Source organism: Salvia hispanica, chromosome 3 (assembly GCF_029641045.1).
Source record: "Salvia hispanica isolate PSC_SH4W2 chromosome 3, Shi_PSC_v1, whole genome shotgun sequence".
In the NCBI taxonomy this organism is placed as follows: Eukaryota; Viridiplantae; Streptophyta; class Magnoliopsida; order Lamiales; family Lamiaceae; genus Salvia; species Salvia hispanica.
The window spans coordinates 13,264,499-13,288,333 of NC_142694.1; the positions used below are offsets into that span (position 1 = coordinate 13,264,499).

Here is a 23,835-nt window from a genome sequence, read left to right on the forward strand (position 1 = left end):
ACCCATTGTGTCTCTTTAAAGTTGCTCAGGCCGCAACTAAGACTATTTTTAATTTCTCGTTGACAGTACTATGTAAAGCTCCTGCAACAAAAATTCTTACCTCCGCCCTTGATTACCTATTGTGACATAGTTACTAATGTTGCATTTTTGGTCGAAACTAAGCTGTTCTTTTGCTTACTTGTGTTGTAGGACTAAATCAAGAAAAGAAAAGAGATTGTGAGATGAAATGGACGAAAGGGATGGTGAAATTATTATGAATGCGGCCGATTGGAAAAAAAGGATGCGGGAAAGGTTGCAGGAGGTCTAGGCGGGTGTGGAGGGTGACATCAGCCTTGATAAGCTAGACAAGAATGTGATATACTCGTTGTGTTGAAGCGTTTGAAACTCGACAAGGATGAAGATACGATCTCCTTCAAGGTGCCGGAGAGGTTCAAGTGTCCCCTATCCAAGAAACTCATGAGGGATCACGTCCTTCTTTCCACCGGACTAGTTCAATTTCCACTATTTATCTTATAGTTTATTTGGAATTAACTTATGAATTTCAACTTGTTTGGAATTGTGAGTGTGATAATTATGGTTATGTGAGCAAATGCATGGGTATTTTTATGTTCTTTGTTTGGTTATTGGAGGGAGAATTTTTTGGGATTGTTCTGTGCATATATGGTTTAGTGTGTGTTCTTTAATTTACGTATTTGAGTATTACATATTTTAGTTATGTTAATTGATAAGATACTCTAATATGGCAGACATATGATCGTGAAGAGTTGCTTTAATCTGAGAATATGATACACCCATCAGCTTGACCTATAGTCAGAAATCAATGGATATGCAGAATGATATCCACTTGGTGCCAAAATCGGGCAATCGAAATACTACCATGGAGTAATCTCGAGAGACAAGATTTCATAGGCATGATGCAAATGATTTCCTCCGCGTATCAATGAAGAAGCAACTTGAATATGCCGTCAAAGTGGAAATTTTAACACATTTTTCGCATTCTTGGGTCAAATTTCTTGAATCGAAAGATTTTGTAGCAATTCTTGTCCGTGTCCTGTCTGAAGCTAGCACCAAGCATGACGATTTGCACGAGAAAATTCTCAGAAATTTTCTTAACATATGCATTGATAATGAAGCAAAGAAACGTGTTGCCGAAACTCCCGGTGCAATTGAGTTACTTGTGGACAACACAAGGCACGGAAACAACAGTATGTTAAGTACTGATGCTATTAAGAGCATCTCTAAGGGGGAAAGGTATATTGAGAAGATATATTTCTCATTTACCTTCTTAAAAAAAGGTTATTATACCTTCTTAAAAAGTAAAGGACTCTAAAAAAAGAAGATAAATTAAAAAGGTAAACAAAGATAACTACCTTTTTACCTTTTCTATCAAGAAGAGGTAAATATACCTTCTCAAAATGGAAAAAGGTATAATACCTCTTCAAATACTCTTTCCATTGGAGCATGAAATTTTATGAAGAAGAGGTAAATACGGTAGTTATTTATCTTTACCTCTCCAAACTTGACTCGATCAAGGAAATCATTGGTCAATGTGGTGTCTTTCACTACCTCATAGATCAATTAGGAGTTCGTGATGAGTGGGACCGGGCAGATGTTGTACATTTGATTCGTGACCTGTGTACCATCCCGAATAACATAATCAGAGCAATAGACGAAGGTTTAATAGAAGCTTTAGTGGAATATATCGATGGCGGTTGTGAAAGTACCATGCGCTTAATGTTTTATCTTCTTGAAATACTTTCCTCGATATCAATGTGATATACAGGATATGCAATATCAATCTCCATGTCAATCCAATTCAATGGTTGTTCAAGACAATAAGGCATGTTAACACTCCAACCACTACGGGGCGGATTGTGTCTATCCTGTACAATATCTTATACAATTATGAGGACATGTGGGGGATGATTGATAGTATGGAAATGTCATATGGCGAGCTTTCACGCCTCTTGCGAGAAGGTACTCCTGAGTCTCGTTAAATGCCAGCAGAATCTTAGAGCGGGTGGTCATGTTGAAGGCCGGCTAAGTTGAGATTTAGAGCTTATGGTGTTGATTAGTTATTTAGTAGCAACCTTTTGTATGGTGAACGGTAAGTAAAATTTAAAATGATATATATTTGATATGTGCATTCAATTTATAATTAAGGTACGAAAAAACTTTCCACTTTATGCATTAAATATCAAAATAAAAGTTATGACATTTTATAATATTTCGATGACATTCATGTTATTCTTTTTAAAACTTCCCTTTATATATTTATAGATTATAATTATATATACCAGAACTATGTAATCCAAATTAATGATGAATAAGCTAGAACATAATTAAATGTTTTATTTGCCATTTTATATATATTTTGTGCTACAAAATGATATCAGTTGCTACTTGATATGGTTTGTGCCACTTGTAAATATGTTTTGTACCACCAATTGATACGTTTCGTGCTTTCAATCGATAACTTCTCAATATCTCATTTTAAGATAGTTCTCAATTTAACTATTGGGTAGTTGTGGCACAACCTAACCCATTTCGTCACTTGTTCAATTGAGAACTCACTTAAATGCGAATCCAACCCATTTCACCGGTGGTCTTGTGTTGGGATGTGTCCGAATTTAAAGAAAGAAGTCCAGCCCAAACTAGACCAACCCACTTCACCGGTGGACTTGGGCTATGCCGGCCCCCGTGACGGGTCTAGATTGGCCCAGTCCATTTGACAACTCTACTGCTAATTAATTACTCTGAAATTAATTGGACTCAATAGATTGGTCTTAATTTTATGAAACTCATTATAATAAGTTTATCCAGTTTTTGACGAATAATATGTGTGCACTGTTCTTATTTCTTAATCCAGTTTGAAATATTTATTCACTTTGATCCAATATGAATCCAGTTGAATTTGGCATATTGTCATGTTGATGTCTTAATGTTTTTCGAATTATGTTAGTATTATTTTCTATTGCGCTTTCTTGACTTTCAAGATGTGTTGTTTTTTTTTTATGAATATTGATTAAAGATGGTAATAATACTTGTCATATATTTGGTCTAACAGTCACACTCTACACTAACCCAAACTATTTGCTCCATAAAAAGATAAAGAGTTGGAACGAAAATCCTTTACTTATCCCATAATATGATCCCAATTCCAACGACGAGGTCAAGGGAGATCTCCAATCTATAATGAAAAGGATCTCATCAACGAAAACATTGAAAACCCAGAAATTCAATGCTTTGAGATTGTGTCAGTTAACATAAGGGAACCATTCAATCCGAGCTCAATTTGGTGAATCTGATGATAATGTGGCAAAGCTACTCGATGCCATCAGCCGATGTCCTTTCTAAATCCCAACATATCTAGTACGACGATATGGTAGACAATTGTGCGATGATATGCGAGAGAGTCTTATTGTCACCATCACGAGTCTATTTGTCCACAGTAACATTGAAGAATGGAGACATTGATCATGTGAAGGAATGAGAGAATATGTCTTATCTTCTCAATTTGCGGCAGTATAGTTTTATATGGCATAAATCGATCATTCAAATTTGTGATTCATTCTAAAACAAAGCTTCTTTGCATAGTTTTATCTATTTCCTCATTTTACAGCTACATTACTCTACATTGTAAAGCTTGTTACTCCTGCATATCTTGGACTGGATGCAGATCCAATCTTCGATTTAAGAAAATATTTTAATCATTTGGTCATCACATTTTCACTCAGTACGAGGTTTTTTAATAAATTGTTTGACATTATAAAGAAAACAAGTGGAAAAAGTTGTGGGAACGTGAGTCTCATTTTTATATAGTATTAATTTTATACTAGTAGAATATGAGTCTATTGAGTTGGTGGAGTATTCTACTTATAAAAATGAGTCCAACAAAAATGAGTCTCTATCTATTTATAGCAAAGAAAATATTTATTTCTAGCGAAATGAATCTCATTTTTCACTAACAATTCTTCAAAACTAAAGAAATAAGTTTGAACTCAGTTTTATGAGAGAACCATGCATAAAATATATGGATATGCTTTTAGTATTTATTACTATTCAGATTGAGAAAAATCACTGATCAATAGTATTTTTTTTAAGGCATCAAATAGAGAGAATAACAATGATAAGTAATTTTAATCGAAGATTAGATAGAATGATTCAAATGCAAAATAGCATCAAAAAAATTCATCTGTCGATGCAAATTGAAAGTTAGTTGTTGGGTAGGAATATGGAAGACAACAAGCATGGATGGGGGAAGAAAGCCCGAAACTCTTAGCCAAGACTTTTCGTGTCAAGAATACTTTCCAGGAGCGACGCACAAGCATCTTCGAGTATATCCAGAACCTATCACAAACACAATCAAAAACTTGAGTTTTCAATCCTGAGCACATACAGTGGAACTAAAGCAGCTGAGGAATGGAGGAACACCAAGACGGAAAAAAAAACATAACGATTCAAGTGGAGACTAAAAAGTAAAACTAAGCTTGAGAGTCTGAAACTAGAAGCTCGTGTTCCATGGGAGATTTCTACATATAAACTTCATCGTAAGCTTCATGTTATAGAGCATCATTTAACGATGTGGTTCCTTCTAATCTCATTCAAAGGAAAACTTCTATTTCAGTATGAAATTTATTTGCCATCAGTGTACCAAGGTCATTACTTGTTACTGTGTTTTATCCAAACGAAGCATGGATCTTAGCCAAAATCTAAGCATAACTACTCGCGTATGAGATAAGCTGCAGCAAATGTGCGTTACCTTCTCGAAACCTTGGTGGCCACCATAATACGGGTCAGGCACCTCAGTTTCATTATGCCGCTTGCAGTAGGAACACATTAACTGAACCTGCAAGCATCAAATCATCGATGAACGACAATCATATGTCAGGAAACATAATTTTGACAATAACAATCACACAAAATGCATCAGATATTAGCATACAGACCTTCTTAGCTGCATCAGCAGGTAACGTCTCCCTCTTCTTCCACTTCTCAAATGCCGCAAGTATATCCTCTTACAAGTTACAACAACAGTACGAGTCTCATCCGTTTAGCAAATACCCTTGCATATCCGTCAACCATAAACTAATAATAAAGGAAAATACACTCATTTTCCCCCATAAACCAACCTATCCTGACCTTCTATATAAGCTTTGTAACTGATTTAGGCCCATTTTAGCCTGGTGGTGATTTATATGTGGAAAATTGGGATTTACCGTGTCATCAAAACAACGTTTTTCTTTCTTTCCTGGCAAACAAACGGGGCCTAACTGCCTTAGGGCTAAGCCAAATTATGGGGCTAAACGATTATATTTTCCCTAACAATAATAGAAATCTACAAATCATTTGCATCATCAAAAGCAGTAGAATGCAAGAACTGAAACAACAAACAAAGCAACACAGACACACCTTTATTCTGCCTGTCCATGGCAAGAATGAGATCAAAATCTGTGAAATCGGAGGGCCTTATCGGCCTCGATATCGAAGTTATCTCAATTTGACGCTTTTTCGCAGCTGCTATCATTCTTGGGTCTGCTTGATTACCCTTGATTAATCATTAAAAGTAATTAGAAAATCATCACCAGCCCCCATCCAAGAATCAATTTTTACAATTCCTATGAACTCCCGCGACACACGCAGAGAAATACCTCATGATAATTGATGGTTCCAGCAGAATCAATGAAGAAATGGGAGTGAAGATTCCTTCGCTTTACGAGGTGGGTGAAGACGCCTTCAGCCGCAGGGCTTCTGCAGATATTGCCGAGACAAACAAAGAGAACTGAAAATGGCTTATTAGTAGCAGGTGATGGCGCCGAAGCCATTGATGATCGGTTTTCAAATCAAGAGTGTTTTGGGTTTTACTGCAATTCTTACTGTTTAATGTTTATGCATCATTTTAGGTGGGAGCCAGTGAGGGCAAATTGGTAAATTAGTTTCCTTTCTTATTTCATTTTACCCTTTCTGTGTAAATTAGATTTTAGCTTAAGTAATCTCATATTCATAGTCCAATTTTTTTAATCTCAATAGAGCATCACTATTATAACTTTGTATCATTGTATATGTGCTGCCAACTTCCAAACACATTTACACTATATATATAATTATATATCAATTACATGAAAGAGGTCATCTTGAGTTAGAAAAACAAAGGGAAAAAAACAAAAGACTAACCTACCTATTTGAGTGTTGATTATACCACATTTTGATTTTGCTAGAACATCTCAAACTCCATCCCCTCTCCCCTCTCCTCAAATTCTGTGGGGAGCTTGCTCTTTTTACTGTGAGAAACAGTGTCAGAGATAACATTACCGAAATCAAAAAACTTGGGCAGCTCCGGTGGCGTCTCGCATCTGATCAACGCCCAGTTAAGCCCCTCGAAAAACGGGTGTTGCTTGATTTCAGCAGCCCCCTTTGCAGACCCGAGTCTGTTCTCTGCCTCTTTCTTCAGCAACCTTCTCATCAAGTCTCGAGCTTGAGAGCTAACCATCGGACATTGTGGAAACTGGAGGCACTGTGACACCACGTTTGATATAGTATCCTCGTTGCTGGATCCTTTGAAGGGCGTCTTACCGTATAAAAGCTCGTATAGGAAGATCCCAAACGTCCACCAATCCACTGCACTCCCATGACCTTCCCCTTTGATGACCTCTGGAGCCAGATACTCGTGTGTCCCCACAAAGGAGTTGGATCGTGCAGTTACAGGCTCGACTACCAGCTGTGGCAGTGGGATGACCTGAGCAGCTAGCTCAGATTTTAGCTTGCGGGTTTTGGCTGCAGCGGTTAGGAACTTGGGTGTGAAACATGAAAGCTGCCATGATGGTTGAAGGCAGAAGGGATGTATGCAGCTGGAATCCGAGCAGGGACTGGACATCTTCTTTGGTGTCTCCGCAACACGAGAAGACGACTTGAGTAGCATAGGATTTGCAGCACATCTGAGGGACAAGTCGAAGTCTGAGAGCATGATGTGACCATCTTCACGGACCAAAATGTTTTCGGGCTTCAAGTCTCTGTACACCACACCGAGCATGTGAAGGTACTCCAATGCGAGGAGTATTTCTGCAGCGTAGAACCTGCACATCCATGTTCAGATTATTGGGTGCAAGAGAGCATTCTGAAGAGATTCAAATTGTTGTGCACCTCATAAATGATAGTTGCATTTTGAAGAGATTCAAATCAGACTTCATTTAAGTAATTCACATGCATTCACAAGGATATCCAAAAACTCTGATATCATAACCCTTCAGGTATTTCAAAACTTTTCTGCTTGATCTTCGTATTAAAGTTTTGCATCAGTTGTCCATAAAAACATCGCGACAACCACTTCAAATATCTGTATCTAGTCTAGTATTAACAAGGAAAGCTGAATTATCTTCCTAGCAGTGGATGAATGGACACAAATCAATAATAAAGTACTATTTGATCTTTTTCTGCCTACATCACAGATGAATTTTTGAGCTTATTTGGTGGGAGCCTGAAATCACCTAAAGCAAGTATTTGATTTTTTTCAGCTGATCGTATTAGAGAGGTCTTGAAAAGTGAAACATACTCGTCATAAGCAGAGCTGAAGAATTTACCTGGCCGCTTTCTCCGGGAAACTCCTAGTGAGCTGCTTCTGGCGAAGCACATGCAGATCACCCCCAGGACAGTATTCCATGACTAAACACAGATACTTATTTGTCATAAAATGGGCATAAAGTGTAGGAAGAAAAGGATGATCCAGAATTTCAAGGATCTCTTTTTCAGTTTGAGCCCTCTGCATTTTCTTTCTGCTGCTCAAATATTCATTATCTATAACTTTCATGGCAAAGACGCTGCTCGTGCCAATCAGCTGAGAGAGGTATACCGTGCCAATATCTCCACCGCCAATCTTCCTCAGCAACTTAAAATGTGTCATGCCCAATCTACCGTGATGCTTCTGGACAGAACTTATGGCTTCCCATCTCAAGTCCTTCGACATATGAGGTCGATAGCCACTTCGACTAGACCCACTGGGATAGCTCTCATCACTATAGCTTGTTGTGCTGCTATATTCTCCTACGCTACTTTTTGAGCTCTGAGAGAACTCTCCTTTTTCCTTTGATCTCGACCTTTCATCAGCTTTCATCAAAACACTCTTTGTTTTGTTAAAGGTATGTGGAACATGATAATTCTTATTAGCTCTAGAATCTATGGAGCATGTTGGGAATGATTCCTCCAATTCTTCCCATCGCTTCTCCAGGACAGAATCTGGTGTTTGGTGGGCTAGTTTGCTAGTCTCGATACCGCTATCATTCTTAGGCCCTTCACTATGGTGACTTCGATTCTTTGTAGTAAAGGTCCTTTTTGGCACAATCTTCTTCTTTGCAATGTTGTGAGCTGTTACATTTTGTTGAGATGAACCAAAACCTTTGTCAGTGTTTCTGATTTGATCCATTTTCGCATGCTTCTTGTGCAGCCCATTTGTTGTCTCTGAACTCTCACTCGGGATGGGAACCATTTCAGCCGACTCTTCGACTTTCTTGTTAAGTGCAATGCTAACAGATGAATATGGCAATTTTAACCTCTGCGCAGAATCAGAATTCGGAAGACTGCATCCATCGTTAGTGGGAATAGAAGGGATATCTTCTGAAAGAACAGAAGACTGTCTGTTTCTCTCGGAAACTTCAGCCTTGTGTGATACATTCGACGAGCTTCTTTCATGCACTAATGAGATCTCCATCAAATTCCCTTTCACTTCGTCAAGAGGCCGACCAGCTTCACTTGCCTCAGTAACTACAGCCCTGTACAACTTTTTGACAGCTCCTACTTCTGAAATCCCAGGAGAAGCCGATGGCCTTGACATGCGCTTCTTCACTGCAGCCATCTCCGATGCTTGAGAGATGCATAACCCCCTCAATGCCTGTTTCAAACTCACTGGTTCAGAAAGTCCAATACCTGAAGCATGAGAAGGGCTATCTCGCATTGGCCTCTTCATGGCACTTTTGTGTGATGCGTCTCTAACATGTCGTTCTGATTGACCAATACCTCGACGAGAGCTCCCAATCTCAATTGCTTCAAAGATTTTGTTGATGTCATCCTCGATACTAAGCTTCTTTAGTGATTTCCCCAAATGATGCTTTCCAGCAGCGTCTCCACTAATCTTAGATTCAGAGTCGTAGCTTTCTGTCAACTCTATTATCTCATGTCTACCAAGCAGCGCACTCATGATCGTGGAAGGCAAAATGGAAGTGACTCGTCAATCATGCCAGAATCAAATTTGTGGTCATACGGAAATACCTTGACAATCACAGAAGACAAGGTATCATCAGCTATAGATCCGAGAAATTACCAACCAGCATCAGTTTAGCAATATAACAAGTCATTTTTGCATCGAGAACGACATCAAATGTTCTATATGAGCTCTTCAGAAATTGTGTCAGTTGTGATAGCAATTCATTCATAAGGTTCTAAATGTTTGTGCTGAAAAGGTAGTCTGCAAAAATTTCATTAGCTTTAGACAACAAGAAGCAGATCCAAAGTCAAGTTCAAGCAGAGATCCTACTTTTGTTCTTCTAAATTTAGATTTCATTCACACTTCAATCTGGGATTTCTTTCATACTAAAATCCAAGAACTCTTCGAAAATACTTATCTTGTTAACTGATTAAACAAAATGAAGATCACATAAGCTAGTTCCAAATTTCACAGAAAGTAACAAAAAAGGTTAAGTTCACAAATGCAGAAGGCTAAAACAAACTGAGCTTTTTCAAACCACAAAGATCAGCTTTTAGACAGAAAAAGGAAAACGCATAAACCATTAGCACCACAACCTAATCATTGTTTCTTGTTCATAAAAAAAGGCCAGTTTGAGTAAATTGGAGGAGAAAAGATGAAAGAAACTGATCCCAAACCTCATTGATTACGAGTTGTCTCTCTCATTTCCAGACTAACAAGAAGCTGGACCACTCTTCATCCCACTACAATCCAACCACAAGTAATGAAATTTAGAACCCAATATAGCAAACACTAAATATATTATTATCCTAAAAAAGCCATGAAAATGCAGAGAGTAAAAGAGAGAAGGTACCTGTTGAAAGGACCAAAGCAGCAAGCCGAGGGCAAAAAAACAATTCAAAACTGGAAATTTTGAAGAAGAAAAAAAATAGAAAAGAAAAGAAAAGGAGGAAACAAGAAAAGCCCAGAAATTATAAATAGAGGATGAAGAATTGAATCTAGCAGTGAAGAAGGGCACGAGAAAGTGAGGGTGGGTGAAATTGCAGTGGGAAGAGAGAGAGAGGGAGCGGGGAATTGTTTATGCAAATCACGAGAAGAAGCGGCGTTGCTTCCTTTTCTTTCGGTATGAATGATGATGATAAACAGTACTACTATAATACTGAAATGGCGGAAAAGGGAAAGTTGAAGAACTTCAATAGTATGTACTCCTATGTTGCATTTGCTGTGGTTTATATTTGGAGGGAGGAGGAAGGAGGTGTGTCATGTGTGTGTGTCAACGCCATGGATGAGTTCTTTCTCTGCAACAATTTATTTCAATTTTCAACCACCTTGATTTGCTCATTCCTGTCGTCCAACTTCTTCTACGCGAATATCATTTTATATTATTAATAAAATGCTTATGAATAAATCCGATTGGTGCATTTGTAATAAATGTTAGTGCTAAATTGTGATCCAAATGATGACACAAATTTCGTGTATTTTTTAATCTTTAAATTGGTGTAATTATGATAAGGAAAATGGTATACACCATGTTAATGTAGATCCTAGCGTTATTATTTGTTTCATTTTTTTTATTTAATTTGATTTTAATACACTAAAAATTATTAGGTAAATTTATAATATCCATAAAAATCAAACTTTGTATGTTTGTTTTCTGTACAATTTATATGAAATATAATAAATTGAACTTTAACTTTAAAAAATTAATAAAATTGAAAATATCAATAACATATTATATTAGTAATATCAAACTAAATTTGCAAAACAAAATAAACAGTTAAACGTACATTAAACGAGTATGATGCCCACATAAGTTATGTACTACTATCATGTTATCATGTACTATGTTGCTATGTAACATATCATTTTCGATAAAAAAAAATGAAGTGTAATTTAGTTTGTAAGACACCTAATTCAATTTATTAAAATTTTGAAAATGATATGATAAAATTGAAAACCGCCAAAGTTTGAAAGTAAAACTGCATCACCAACATGCATACTTGAATCATTAATGCTTCAAATTTTGTTCTTACATATGGATTATGGAGGTTGAATGTCTACTTATAGCCGCATATAAAATTTTTTAAAAAAAACAGTGAATTAGCGAAAAATAAAACAAAATTATCAACATTTAATAAGACGAAGATGACAACTTGTGCTGAATGTTTTAGTTGTTGCATGTTAATTCATGTATCCAAAAAAATAGACAAGGATTACCGTATATACGTATTACACTTACCTTTAAATAGCTAAAATAATAAAGGGTAAAACTAGATTGATGGGTGTCTACACGTATATACAACGTATGGTACATTTATCTTTTCTCTTCCAATTATACTATTGTGGGAGCAGCAAATATCTTATATATCTTTGAGTTTTACATCTTCATTAATATAAATTGACATATAATAGACATATTCGTGTAGATAGATAATTAGTCGCAATCAACATTTAATAACGGCACTCCGAACTTGACCACAGAGAATTATCACCTTATATACATGACACGTATCTATACTAATATAAAAGGCGAGTTTTGGACTTATTTTGAAATATTCATAAGTTGTAGGATGAATTTAGATATTTATAATTTTTAAGAAATAGGATTAAAATGAAAGTTACAAATCTTTATGATTATAAGTTATTGAGAATAATAAATGTATACATAATATAAAAATAGTGGCATGTTTAATTTTTTTAATATATTTATAACATGAGAATTATTCAACTCTACATAGTAGTATTAATTATTAATATGGCTCCATATACGGCTTTTCATACATGCCCTCTTGTAATCATAAAAATTTATAACCTTCATTTTAATCTTATTTCTTAAAAATTATAAATATCAATTCATCCCACTAAAGAAAGTAACGTAAAGGTAATAAAAATGGCATTTAAACAAATCAATCAATTTTCAATGTAAATTTAAGGCAGTCAATCATGTTATAATTCCATCAATTTATGATTGTTTCTTCATACTTTTTACCTATAAATAGGTATCATTGGTTAGATAAAATTCATTCCTCTTTATCTTTTCTCATTGCATCACGAATTCTCTGCAAAAAGATATTTTTACTTCCAATATGATTATTACTCTTTATCGATAGTAGTACATTCCTCCTCCTCCTCCTCCTCCTCCTTATTATTATTATTATTATTATTATTATTATTATTATTATTAACATTGTCTCAACTTTTATTTTTTTGATGCCATTGGTGTTATCATTGACCCTGGCAAGGTTATTATATAATCTAATTTTCGGCTCATTGAGATTAAAATTGTGATTCGCAGTGAGTGTTGATCGTCATTTTGTTTTTATTTTCTACTCCAATTTAACGTTTAAAACATTTGAATATATCAAGCTGATTGATAATGTAGTTGAGGAGACACTATTTGGCATTTTTAAATATTACTCTCAACTATAATATTGTTATTTGTTTTTTTCAACGTGATAATTGTTGATTTATGGTGAGTGTTGACTCATTTATTTTTTCAACATTGTTTTGTTTTTGTTGATTCGTCTAAAGTTGTGTCAATATAGTTTGTGTATATTATTTTGCAGAATATCAGCATATTGGTGATGCTTCATGGATAAGTTCTTATTGTTCCTATTGGGATGCATTTTTTTGGCATGAAGAACCGTTGGGGAAATCATCTAAAACCAAAAAACCAAAATTTTCAAATTGTTGTATGAGTGGAATATTAAGCTTCCTATGATGTATGCTTCTCATGTTGTCTTTCAAGATTTAATATTCTATAATGATTTTTAATGTTTTTGTTATTTAAAAAATATTATATTTCATATAGTTGAGTTCACCTCGATGAAAGATTGGATTGATAATAGGTTGAATACCGGTCAATCACTATATGTGTACAATTGCATAATCAATAAACTCTTTTATGTTGTATCACTATTTAATTTTTATTTCATAAATATTATATATTTTATAAAGTTGTATAATTTTATTTGGGATCTATAAACCATGTATAATTTTATATTTTCTCATTTCATTTATTTAATTGACTATTTAATTTAAAATTTAATAGGTCGTGCAACGCACGGGGTTGATACTAGTAATTAATAAAACCCAACCATACAATGAATTTCATAACAAATTTTCATGATATTTTTATCGCCATATATATACACATATAACTTTTTTAAGGAGTAGTATATTACAATAGCATATCGTTATTACGATAAAATTATGTTAATCAACAATCATCCAACTTAACCATCAATCTTTTAAGATTAAACTAATTTATATCTTTTACACATTATCAACCTTCATTCAACTTAATCAACAATCATCCAACTTAACCATCAATCTTTTAAGGTTAAATTAATTTATATCTTTTACACATTATCAACCTTCATTCGACTTAACCATATACTATTATCTACTTTATTTTTAAACTTTTTCTTATAAAAATATTACTACTATAAATTTTATAAAATATATTTAAATTTTAAATATAATATTATCAACCAATGATATTTGGTTAATAAAATAAAAGAGTGAGAAACCGCTTAGTTACATTTGCCCTCACAACTGACCGTGGTTGAGGGGAGAGAGGGGCATTTCTCAATTTTATAACACTTCCTCCGTTCGGTGGTAGTAGAGTCATTTGTTTCGTCATGAAGATTAAGAAAGAGATATAGAGTAGTATATTAAATAAATAGATACTCTCTTTATTCTGCAGTAGTGGGGATATTTCTTTTCAGCATGCGATTTAAGAAAAATTGTATGAAGTTAATTAAGTAAATGAAGAATGAAGTAGGAAGTGTCCAAAGGTATTAGGATGAAGAGAGAATAAAATAAGAGATAGTATAATAAGTGAAAAGAAATGTGTTGACTTATACTAAAATGAAATGACTTCACTGCTATGTAACGTATCGAAATGACAAAATGACTCTACTATTATAGAACGGATTGAGTGATAAAGTAATAGGAGATAGAGAAAAGCAGAGAAAATAAACTATGAATGAAAAAATTTGTTATTTAAAAAAAAAATTGATTCAACTAACAAATGAAAAAATGATTCGAACTACCATATAACGAGAGAGTACTTATTTTTAATTTTTAAATATGACATGACAAGGAATCAGATCGCTAATATTTTTAGTCTAAAGCATTCGCTTAAGGGTGCAAGTTATACAAAACATCTAAATTAGATCGATCATCTTGTATATGTATTGAAAAATGGTGAAGTCCAATGATGATGGCAAAGACTTTTTGTAGCTATTAACGGCGGGGTGTTTTACCTTAAAGTGAAGTAAAAGACACATTCCCATCATTACTCTTCATTTGAAATATAAGAATGACAAAATTTGCTTTCAATAAATTGAAAACAACCTTATCCTATTAACATATATAGTAGTAGTACTTCTTTTCGAATACAATTTGTATCACTATTTCAAAATCGTTTTTTACCTCTAGTCAAATTAGTAAAATAGTCACAATTAAACCAAATGGGCCCAATCTCACCACACTTGTTAGAGTGTGAGTTGATTACAATTACATGCGTCAATACCATAAAATAATGTACTTATAAGTTAACCCAAAATAGATATGTCAATGCAATCAAATGCATGTACTATTGAACTGTCTCTTGGGACCATATATAATTTACAGTTGCGCAATCAATTAATCAAAACATCTCAAAAAGCAGTATATTTTTATAATTTTTTGTATAATTGGGAGTATTTATAGATAATTTTGGTAGAATCATAAAGAGGAGAAATGCCCCATCATTCGTACATGTGGATCATCATTGCGCACAAACATATTTTTTTGACTAAAATTATCTTATTGTTAATACATCCTCAATAAACTTAATTCTTGTGCAATAACATACAAAATATATAAAGTAAATGAGTTATAACAAGGAGTAAAATAAAAGTATATACATATATTCAAAGAATTGAAACTCTTGACATTTAATTGCAACCACACTTAATTATAGTACCAATATTATTGGCCACCCAAAAAAAGGACCTTTACACCTATTTCATCTTTAGGTGTAATTGCTATTAACTGTGATTTTTAAAAACAAATCGATGATATGATGATTCGATTCCCTATATGGTCTATGTTTTTATTACAGTACTTGGGTTTTTTTTAATGTCCAACCGTACTGGTTTTTTACTTTTTTTAATGCCCAACTCCAACATGGTTGGACATCAACCAAAATATAATAGAGAGAAATATGTGTTATGTCTATACTTTTTCCAACGCAAGAACCAACATAAAATAGAGAGAAATATGTGTTATATTTTGCGTACATTTTTTTCCCAATGACAAAAAAAACCCTGTTATTATTTGACCGAAATTATTATGGAGTAATTTATTAATTAGTCAAGGGTAAATCAGATGCTCATTAGATTTTAGTGAAAGTTTGATCATTTCAATTAAGGATTTATATATCATGAATCACGATTTATTAATCGTGATTATAATTTAATAAGAGCATGAATTCACCATGCATCCATTATCCATATCCCGTATAATCAGATGGTTTTAGTTTCATAATTCTATACCGAATTTGCACGAAACAAAATTTTCGTATATAGTTCTAAATTTTTAATTTATATGACTTATAAGTTATAAATTTTTTATTTTTGAAATCGGACATACATATATTTCAGTTGCTATAATTAAATTTCAGTGGATGGTTGTGGTCTTCGAATGGAGTTAATTGGATACAAGAATTGGGCTTTGAAAAAATGATCAACTCGACATCTGGGCTCGATCTTGAAATATTAATTGGGCTACGTTGGTGATTTGGGCATGCTATTTTAGGTAAAAAAGTTCTATGATTAAGAATCGAAAAAATATTTTTTCTTTTTCTTTTTTTTTTTGCAATAAAATTAGAGAGCATAACTCTATTGGTTAAATCAAAAGAAAATTAAACATTTATCCTCTGTCATATAGGTTTGTGCTCTTCTACAATTTATCTAAAGATCAATATTAATAAGAACCAAGTATAAACTAATGAAAGTTTGGTGGATGATTCAAAAAGAAGAAAATGAACCACAATTCTCAACATAAAATTTGATATGCAAAATTGTTGAATGCTAGTGTGAAATTGAAATCTCAAAAGGAAAGTGCGAAGTGGAAACCTACCAGTCTCCTCCCTCTACTAATCTACGCCAATAAATTGACATAAATAGATTTATGGAAGTAAATAAATGCTACTAGAAAATTAAGATGAGTGTACTGCATATTTCAGGTACTTATGGTACAGAAATGTTGTTGCAACATCGCATAGCATAAATATATGAAGTCAGAAATTAGAATCTATAAATGCCTTCGAAATTTCAAAATGAGAACCCTCCTCCATCCCCTAAATCCATACATAAATCTATAAACCCATGATATGAAAATGCAAATAAATATTTATTAGTATATTTGATTATATATTATTTGTTACTACTCCACTACTTATTTTGTGCTAACATTTTGAACTTCCTTGACCCCTAAAATGTTCAATTATATGAAATGATAAATAATCAGAGCAATTATAAAGTATAAAAATGAGAAAGGATAATTAATAAAGAAAGAATTTATACTAGTATGATTGTAAGAATTAACTGATGTACTGTCCATTACTCTAATTAAGAACTATATTTACACCTAGTTATTGATTTTATTACTATATGAATATTTATCATAATAAATGTTCGAGTAATCATAAACTCGATTCTCAACCGATGTAGTTACGATCTAATTAAATTATTTATGATATTGTAAGCTTTAAAACAAATTATTGATGCCCACAAAAATACATAATCTTATAGTATACATGAATTATTAGTATGAGAAGAAAACAAAATAATACTCCCCATAACTGTTGCGAAAACAGAACTCTTGTTGGTTGTTCGTTGTTACAATTATGACTACTAATTAATGCCTATTATCAATTGATTAAAAAAACATACTCCATAATAAAGTTCAAACAACCATTTCGATTTAATACATAATCAATAAATCATTCTTCGACGGAATATTGCATTTAGTCGAATCGGTAGTTTCTAATATCTTACAAATCTAAACATAATAATCAGTTTTGTCATTACACAAGCCCAAAACTCGACAAAGACTCCATATTTATTGCCCAAAATCACGGTATAATCGAATCAAGTTATTATACTAGTAGTACTTAAGTTCTACTCCTATTTGTTTATTTTATCGAATATATCAAGGATTTTAAACTTATTCGAGCATAAGCAAACATTTCGAATTTAAGTTTATGTTTAAATTTTTTTTAAGATATACTATATTTTATTGACAATATAACATAATGAGCTACAGACTTACTACAATTATTGCGCAAAAATCAGGATATGATCAAATTAAGTTGAATCCAATATTATTATGCATAAAAAACATTCCGAATTGAAGTTAATATTTAAAGTATTAATTATTTTTTCTTAATACTTTGTTATATTGAAAAACATATAACATGTCCATTTTATTCTATTTAATTAATAGTAGTACGTAGTACTACTTTTTTCTAAAATATAACAGCAAACTATAAGGATTAGTTTATCTAGCAAATGGACTTTACGAAATAAGGTTGAATAAAATCAAAATTCGAATAATTTACAAATTGCTTGATTAGTTTAGGGCATCCAGAACACCGCCGTGCTTTTTAACGATTTTATTGTGCTTGTTTAAGCACGAGTCAAGTGCCCAATACATGAATGAATGGCACGTACATCCGAAATTGTTTTTTTCATCTATAAATATATTCATCCCTTCACATTCTCCTTCGTTCTCTCTCTAATAAGTACTAAATAATTTTAGTTCCTTTTATTTTAAAAATTGATTCCATTGTCTTTGGTGGAAAATTTCGACCAACTTAGATTACAAAACTACTGAAGGCAGAGTGACTTTGTATCTAAATGGCCAGATAATACCACCGAATTGAAGTCGATGGCAGTATTTTTTTCGTTTATGTATATTTTTGTATTTTTGTAAATTAATATAAATAATTAAAAAATAGTAAGGTGGCGTTCGATTTACTAAATAAAATAATACCAAGATACAATCTAAGATTAAATTATGAGATTATTTTAGTCATAGAGGATTAGCTATGACTAATTATTCCATGATTATCCATTTAGAACTTAATTGTGTGATTGAATCTCATGAACCAAACCCAATACATATTTCATCTGTGATACAATCTTATAAACCGAACGCCCCTAAATATATTAATGACTATGATTCGTATTGATTCTATTAGATGAATAAGGTACTCCTCCAAATATTAATGCAAGCTATTGAAGTTCATAGATTGGGTGTTGGAATATATAAGTACGAGTAGTTATTTAGTTAAACCAAAAAATTTATAGAGGGAAAATATTGGATTTAAGATGGAAAAACATTAAAAATGAAAAAAGTAAATAGAAGTCCATAGCATAAGTGGGGCCCAATGAAGCGTCCTATATTCTACACTTTGTACTGAATCGTCTCTAATCAAATCAAATCTTCCATCTTCCAATCCCTCTCTCTCTCTCTCACTCAACAGGTAGAGAAATGGAGGCGAGCGCCGACGACATAGCCAACGACCTCGCCAGCATGAGCTTCAACTCCACCACCACCACCACCGCCACCGACATCCAGCGCTCCACCAGCTCCAGCTCCGACTGGACCGCCTCCTCCTCCACCCGCTTCCCTCCCCTCTCCCTCTCCGACATCCGCTTCCTCCACCGCCTCGGCGCCGGCGACATCGGCTCCGTCTACCTGGCCGAGCTCAAGCCGCCGGCGAAGGCGCTGTTCGCGGCCAAGGTGATGGACAAGAAGGAGCTGGCTAGCCGCAACAAGGAAGGGAGGGCTCGGACTGAGAAGGAAATCCTCGAAATGCTGGACCACCCCTTCCTCCCCACTCTCTACGCCGCCCTCGACTCCCCCAAATGGTCCTGCCTCCTCACCGAGTTCTGCCCCGGCGGCGACCTCCACGTCCTCCGCCAGCGCCAGCCCTACAAACGCTTCCCCGACTCCGCCGTCAGGTCTCTTCTTAATCTCTTTATCCCAAATCATACCATGCATATCCCCGCCCTAATTATATCTAATTACGCTTCAATTTATAAATAATAATTACAATTTCTATTCAATTGTACATTTAAAAAATAGAGATTTTTTTTTCAACAATATTATTAGTAGTAAAATCAGTGCAAAAGTATACTCCATCTATGATTATATGTACATACGGGGAAGTGGGGCCCTCACGTAGGTGGTGGGCCCCAGGCTGTGGGTAACTACTGTGACACTGTCCGGTTTGAGTGTGAGAAAACAGATTTCTACTGTAGAGAGGGAAGCTATGCTAGGGCGGATAATGGAAATGAAATGGTGACAGCTGACGAGTAATTATTGCCTCACGTGATGTCCAAATTCATAATCAAACAATTAACACATTCAGTTACTAGTTAATTTGGAGTGTAAGTACGTTTTGGTTGTAAATATATATAACTGCATTTTGACGGTCATTTAATTTCTGGATGTACACCTATATGCAATAATCTTTTATAAAGTTGGCTGCCAGCTCAAACAGGCTATTAATTGTAGTTAAGGCACAATTTACTGATTGCCAATCACTTTAGCTCGAATATTTACTAATTATGGTTGACCTATTAACTTCACGTGGTCCGTGAATTTATGTGTTTTAATAATCCCCAAACTAATGCTACTTTTTTTAATATTATTTGTTCAACTTCGAATACAAAGACTAATAGATTCACGTTTGACCAATAAAGCGATAATATTGATAGTAATTGAGGAATTTGGGGGAGAAATTTCTATTTTGTCCATATATTTATGTAGAGGATCCTTGAAACGAGGCAAAATGCCACAGAATCCAGTGAAATATGTTTGGATTAACTTTTGCTGAATTTAGGGGATTACATATTTTCCTTCTTTGAAAATTTTCATCACTATCTGGTGACCCCATACGAAATTACTATGTGGCCCCTACATGATTGGATATTTGACATTTATCAAATTAAAAAATTACTGTCAAATCTTATTTTCTGGTCAGTCATTCCGTAGAACATAAATAAAAGATATAATTAATTTTGTCGTTTGGCATATGTTACCTTCCTTCTCTGTCTATTTCATGAAAAGGGTTGGTTTCAAAGTATTTTGATGCGTATCACATTTTATTGTTTTATTTTTGGACAGATTACTATTATTACCTCGATGTTTTCCTCATTCAAATTTACCATTTCGCGAAAGGAATCATAAAAAGACAACAAAAACTGAACAATAGTAGTACAAAATGTTGAAATTTAGAGATGGGGCAAAGGAACTCACAAAAGCCCCTTTATCTTTTTTTCTTCTCTGTTGCATGGGAATTAATAAAAGTTAGTTTTGTGTGGGGTTGGTGGGGGATCTAGGCATTGGCTCATTCTACACACTATGATTTAAGACATGATTGACTTAAGATATAGTTTCATACTATCCATTTATCCTCAATGTTGTAATGATCTTGTGTCACATTGTTAGGACACTTTTGTGTTTTGTCTTGTAGATTTTGGTATTGACTACAAAACTGTGATAACTATATATTATAATCAATAGGCTTCTACATTATTTGACTTTGATTGTAATTCTTTTAATTTTTTTATTGATCAATGTTTTGATGCCATGTTATTTAACCAGGTTTTATGCATCTGAAGTTGTCGCAGCTTTGGAGTACATTCACATGGTAGGAATTGTATATCGTGATCTTAAGCCGGAGAACATATTGGTTCGATCCGACGGCCATATAATGCTAACCGATTTCGATCTCTCTTTGATGTGTGACGACTCTACCTCCACACCGGCTCAAGTAATATCGAGCCACAATCAGCCAAACGCACCGCCTTTGAGCGAGCACGCCATCGACACCCAGCCCTTCCGCTCCACCTCTTGCATCCTTCCAAATTGCATCGTTCCGTCCGTGTCGTGCTTTAACCCTAGGCGCAAGCGTAAGAAGAAGCCTGACCGCCACGCGGGACCCGCCTTTGTGGCTGAGCCTATAGATATCCGCTCTATGTCGTTTGTCGGGACCCACGAGTACCTAGCACCCGAGATCGTCTCTGGGGAAGGGCACGGTAGCGCGGTGGATTGGTGGACCTTGGGGATATTCATATATGAGTTGTTCTATGGAGTGACGCCTTTTCGCGGGATGGACCATGAGATTACCCTAGCGAATATTATGGCACGGGCGCTCGAGTTCCCTAAGGAGCCGGCCATACCTAGTGCGGCCAAGGACTTGATGTCACAATTGCTCGTGAAGGACCCGAACCAACGTATGGGTTCGACCATGGGCGCGTCGGCAATTAAGAAGCACCCCTTCTTCAATGGAGTCAATTGGGCGCTATTGAGATGTGCATCTCCCCCTTTTGTTCCTCCTCCGTTTAAGAGAGAAGTCTTAACTAATCAAGACAACATTGTTGACTATTACTAGCACCACAAACAGTTTTTGCAATATGAATGTCAATCTAGCTACTGTTGTTCAAAAAAAAAATTTGCATTTTTTTGTAAGAAAGTGAAATTGATTAGTGAACTTGTCGACTTAATTTTCGCATATAATTAAATTGATCCACGACCTGGCGTTTAATCAGATTAAAATAGTTCAATTTTTTTTAATCTCCTGTTTTTGTGATTTGGACTTCAAGAAAAAATAGTTATTAGACAATGACTGAATATTATGTAAAATATTTAACTTGTGAAACATTCTAACTAATTTTCCTATCACCTTGAGCCACTTGTGCACTAATCTTGTTAGAGGCGGCGGCCTAAGCGATCCTTTTCTTAATTAATTTTAGAATAAGTATAATTTGTAAACTTCACAATTTATCACCACAATAAAATCTGATATGCATGTCATGTGTGTGGAAAAATAGGCTGCAAAATGGATATATATAAAAGGGTAACTTTCACGAATGTTTGTTTGACATACATGTGGCGCCAACATTGAAAAGGACCCAAAATTTGCTCACAACAAAGAGCTAAAAAAACACTCGTTGTTTGATAGCCCATACTTCCTTGCAATTAAAAGGGGACAGAGGAAACTTCGTTTTCTATTTATTTAAATTCTATAAGGTGTGACAGCTTAGTTTATTTGATAGTATAAGTCAATGCCTGTATTAATGTCTATCATTTGTCGACAAAATGCATCAAAACAGTATTTGATGCCGACAACCATTACATCGGAAATCCACTACATTTTTTGTGTGTACGTGGTTGTTTGTTTATTCATCAAGAGTTTTGTTTACGTATATAAAACAACAAATTTCCATCTTCTTTGTATAGAAAGATTATACTATAATTCTACTTAATTACATTAAGTTCATGCTAAATTTCAACAAAACTTACCTAATAAAATATGAAGTTTTTAACTATAAACTAAAATCATAGTTTGGAGTTGATGATTGCAATATGGAGTAGTACTTAGTAGCTCAAATTTAAGTTTCCAATGAGTAGAAAGTTAAATTTTATTGAAAATAAAGTGAGGATTTCATATAAGTTATTACAAAGTTAGGTACAATGATTTTATCTCCAAAAAGAAATGAAAGTCAGTCATTATTTGCAAAACAATTATTCATATATATACGTATATAAAGTACCTAAACAATATTCTGATTTTTCATACCTACAGACCACAGGCGCAATACATGGTATGTCGCTATAGACTAATATAATAAATAAAAACATGAAATTTTTTAGACATGCATAACAACATTTTATAAAAAGAAGCAAACAAAATTAATAACAAAGATATGGATATCTTCTTCGTACAAAGACAGTGAGACTGCAATGGCAACGTTATTATCTTCTTGGACTTTTAGGCACCGTATGTTACATTATTAAGCCATTGGGCCCATGAAGACCGGCCCATCACTGTCACTCATTCCGTGGTCCTAAATATTTATCTCATTTTCTCCTCTAATACTAGTATCTATTTTCCTTTGCTGTTTTTAAACTCAAACTCATTCACCATGATATATTAACAATTTGTAACGATTGGATCTGCGGTTTACACAACGAATAATTATACGATAGTTTGTAAGAAATAGAACAAATGTTAGATCGATATTAAAGATAACAAATCTAAAGATTACAGACATAGAATGATAAGAATATCAAACATGACAAATATGTTAAAGGTTTGGATATAGCACAACCACAAATCAGCTAGCATCCATCTAGCTTTACCGACAGTCGCACATGTTCGAGAGAAAAGACTCAAGTCTTTATCTGAGAAACAACCCCAAAACCCCTTACTTAGCCGCTGAATTTGAAACTTTGACAACACCAGCTAAAAGTTTTAAATGTGTAAGATCTCAAACCCTAGATCACATTCTATTTCTCATGTTTTCTGAATCTATTTGGCTGAGGCTAGGTGACACAATTTGCAGTGTGTTAGAGGGAAAAGTTACAGCTTACAAATGGAAAACAAAATGAAAATGCAGTGGAGCTTGAATAAAACATTCAAGACTTGTACTATTTGCTTGATAATGTTTGATAAGTTTGACACAAAAATGTTTATAATAAGATATCAATATTTCAACTGTTATGTTATCTATTGAAGTTGAATCCGTTATAATCCTTTGAAGCTTTCATCCTGAGTGACTTACTTGACTACA

The 23,835-nt window shown here is 34.2% G+C and overlaps 3 protein-coding genes and 1 long non-coding RNA gene across 5 annotated transcripts; 2 read left to right on the forward strand and 2 right to left on the reverse strand.

Annotated features, from left to right (window-relative positions):
- Positions 1–4,112: 4,112 nt before the first annotated feature.
- Positions 4,113–5,965, reverse strand: LOC125213698 (protein-tyrosine phosphatase). The gene is made up of 5 exons (XM_048114378.2): positions 5,652–5,965; positions 5,413–5,548; positions 4,950–5,017; positions 4,763–4,849; positions 4,113–4,350 (listed from the first exon to the last, which is right to left on the reverse strand). The coding sequence occupies exons 1-5, from the start codon at positions 5,823–5,825 to the stop codon at positions 4,279–4,281; spliced, it is 537 nt and encodes a 178-aa protein (XP_047970335.1). The 5' UTR covers positions 5,826–5,965; the 3' UTR covers positions 4,113–4,278.
- On the reverse strand, positions 5,655–10,555 carry LOC125213696 (serine/threonine-protein kinase D6PK-like). Of its 2 annotated transcripts, none has more exons than XM_048114376.2 (5): positions 10,047–10,555; positions 9,871–9,936; positions 7,578–9,258; positions 6,179–7,073; positions 5,655–5,782 (listed from the first exon to the last, which is right to left on the reverse strand). In XM_048114376.2, the coding sequence occupies exons 3-4, from the start codon at positions 9,185–9,187 to the stop codon at positions 6,215–6,217; spliced, it is 2,469 nt and encodes an 822-aa protein (XP_047970333.1). In that variant the 5' UTR covers positions 9,188–9,258; positions 9,871–9,936; positions 10,047–10,555; the 3' UTR covers positions 5,655–5,782; positions 6,179–6,214. The 2 variants fall into 2 exon arrangements, with proteins under 2 accessions (XP_047970333.1, XP_047970334.1); XM_048114377.2 differs by having other exon boundaries at positions 7,578–9,454.
- Positions 7,070–8,399, forward strand: LOC148930196 (uncharacterized). Its single transcript, XR_016137216.1, has 2 exons — positions 7,070–7,247; positions 7,512–8,399. It is a non-coding gene; the product is annotated as an uncharacterized LOC148930196 (long non-coding RNA).
- Positions 10,556–18,674: 8,119 nt separating the features above from the next.
- Positions 18,675–21,787, forward strand: LOC125212643 (protein kinase G11A-like). Its single transcript, XM_048112859.2, has 2 exons — positions 18,675–19,215; positions 20,864–21,787. Exons 1-2 carry the CDS (start codon positions 18,743–18,745, stop codon positions 21,651–21,653), a joined length of 1,263 nt encoding a protein of 420 aa, XP_047968816.1. The 5' UTR covers positions 18,675–18,742; the 3' UTR covers positions 21,654–21,787.
- The last annotated feature ends 2,048 nt before the right edge of the window (positions 21,788–23,835 follow it).

What these genes read in the sequence shown, in the direction of transcription:
- LOC125213698 (XM_048114378.2), bottom strand. Translation starts at nt 5,825, where the DNA reads ATGGCTTCGGCGCCATCACCTGCTACTAATAAGCCATTTTCAGTTCTC. An exon ending in GAACCATCAATTATCATGAG is followed by an intron (nt 5,549 to 5,651) that starts GTATTTCTCTGC and finishes TGATTAATCAAG; the next exon opens with GGTAATCAAGCAGACCCAAG. An exon ending in GCCACCAAGGTTTCGAGAAG is followed by an intron (nt 4,351 to 4,762) that starts GTAACGCACATT and finishes TGTTTGTGATAG; the next exon opens with GTTCTGGATATACTCGAAGA.
- LOC125213696 (XM_048114376.2), bottom strand. Translation starts at nt 9,187, where the DNA reads ATGAGTGCGCTGCTTGGTAGACATGAGATAATAGAGTTGACAGAAAGC. An exon ending in TTCCCGGAGAAAGCGGCCAG is followed by an intron (nt 7,074 to 7,577) that starts GTAAATTCTTCA and finishes ATGGATGTGCAG; the next exon opens with GTTCTACGCTGCAGAAATAC.
- LOC125212643 (XM_048112859.2), top strand. Translation starts at nt 18,743, where the DNA reads ATGGAGGCGAGCGCCGACGACATAGCCAACGACCTCGCCAGCATGAGC. An exon ending in TTCCCCGACTCCGCCGTCAG is followed by an intron (nt 19,216 to 20,863) that starts GTCTCTTCTTAA and finishes TTATTTAACCAG; the next exon opens with GTTTTATGCATCTGAAGTTG.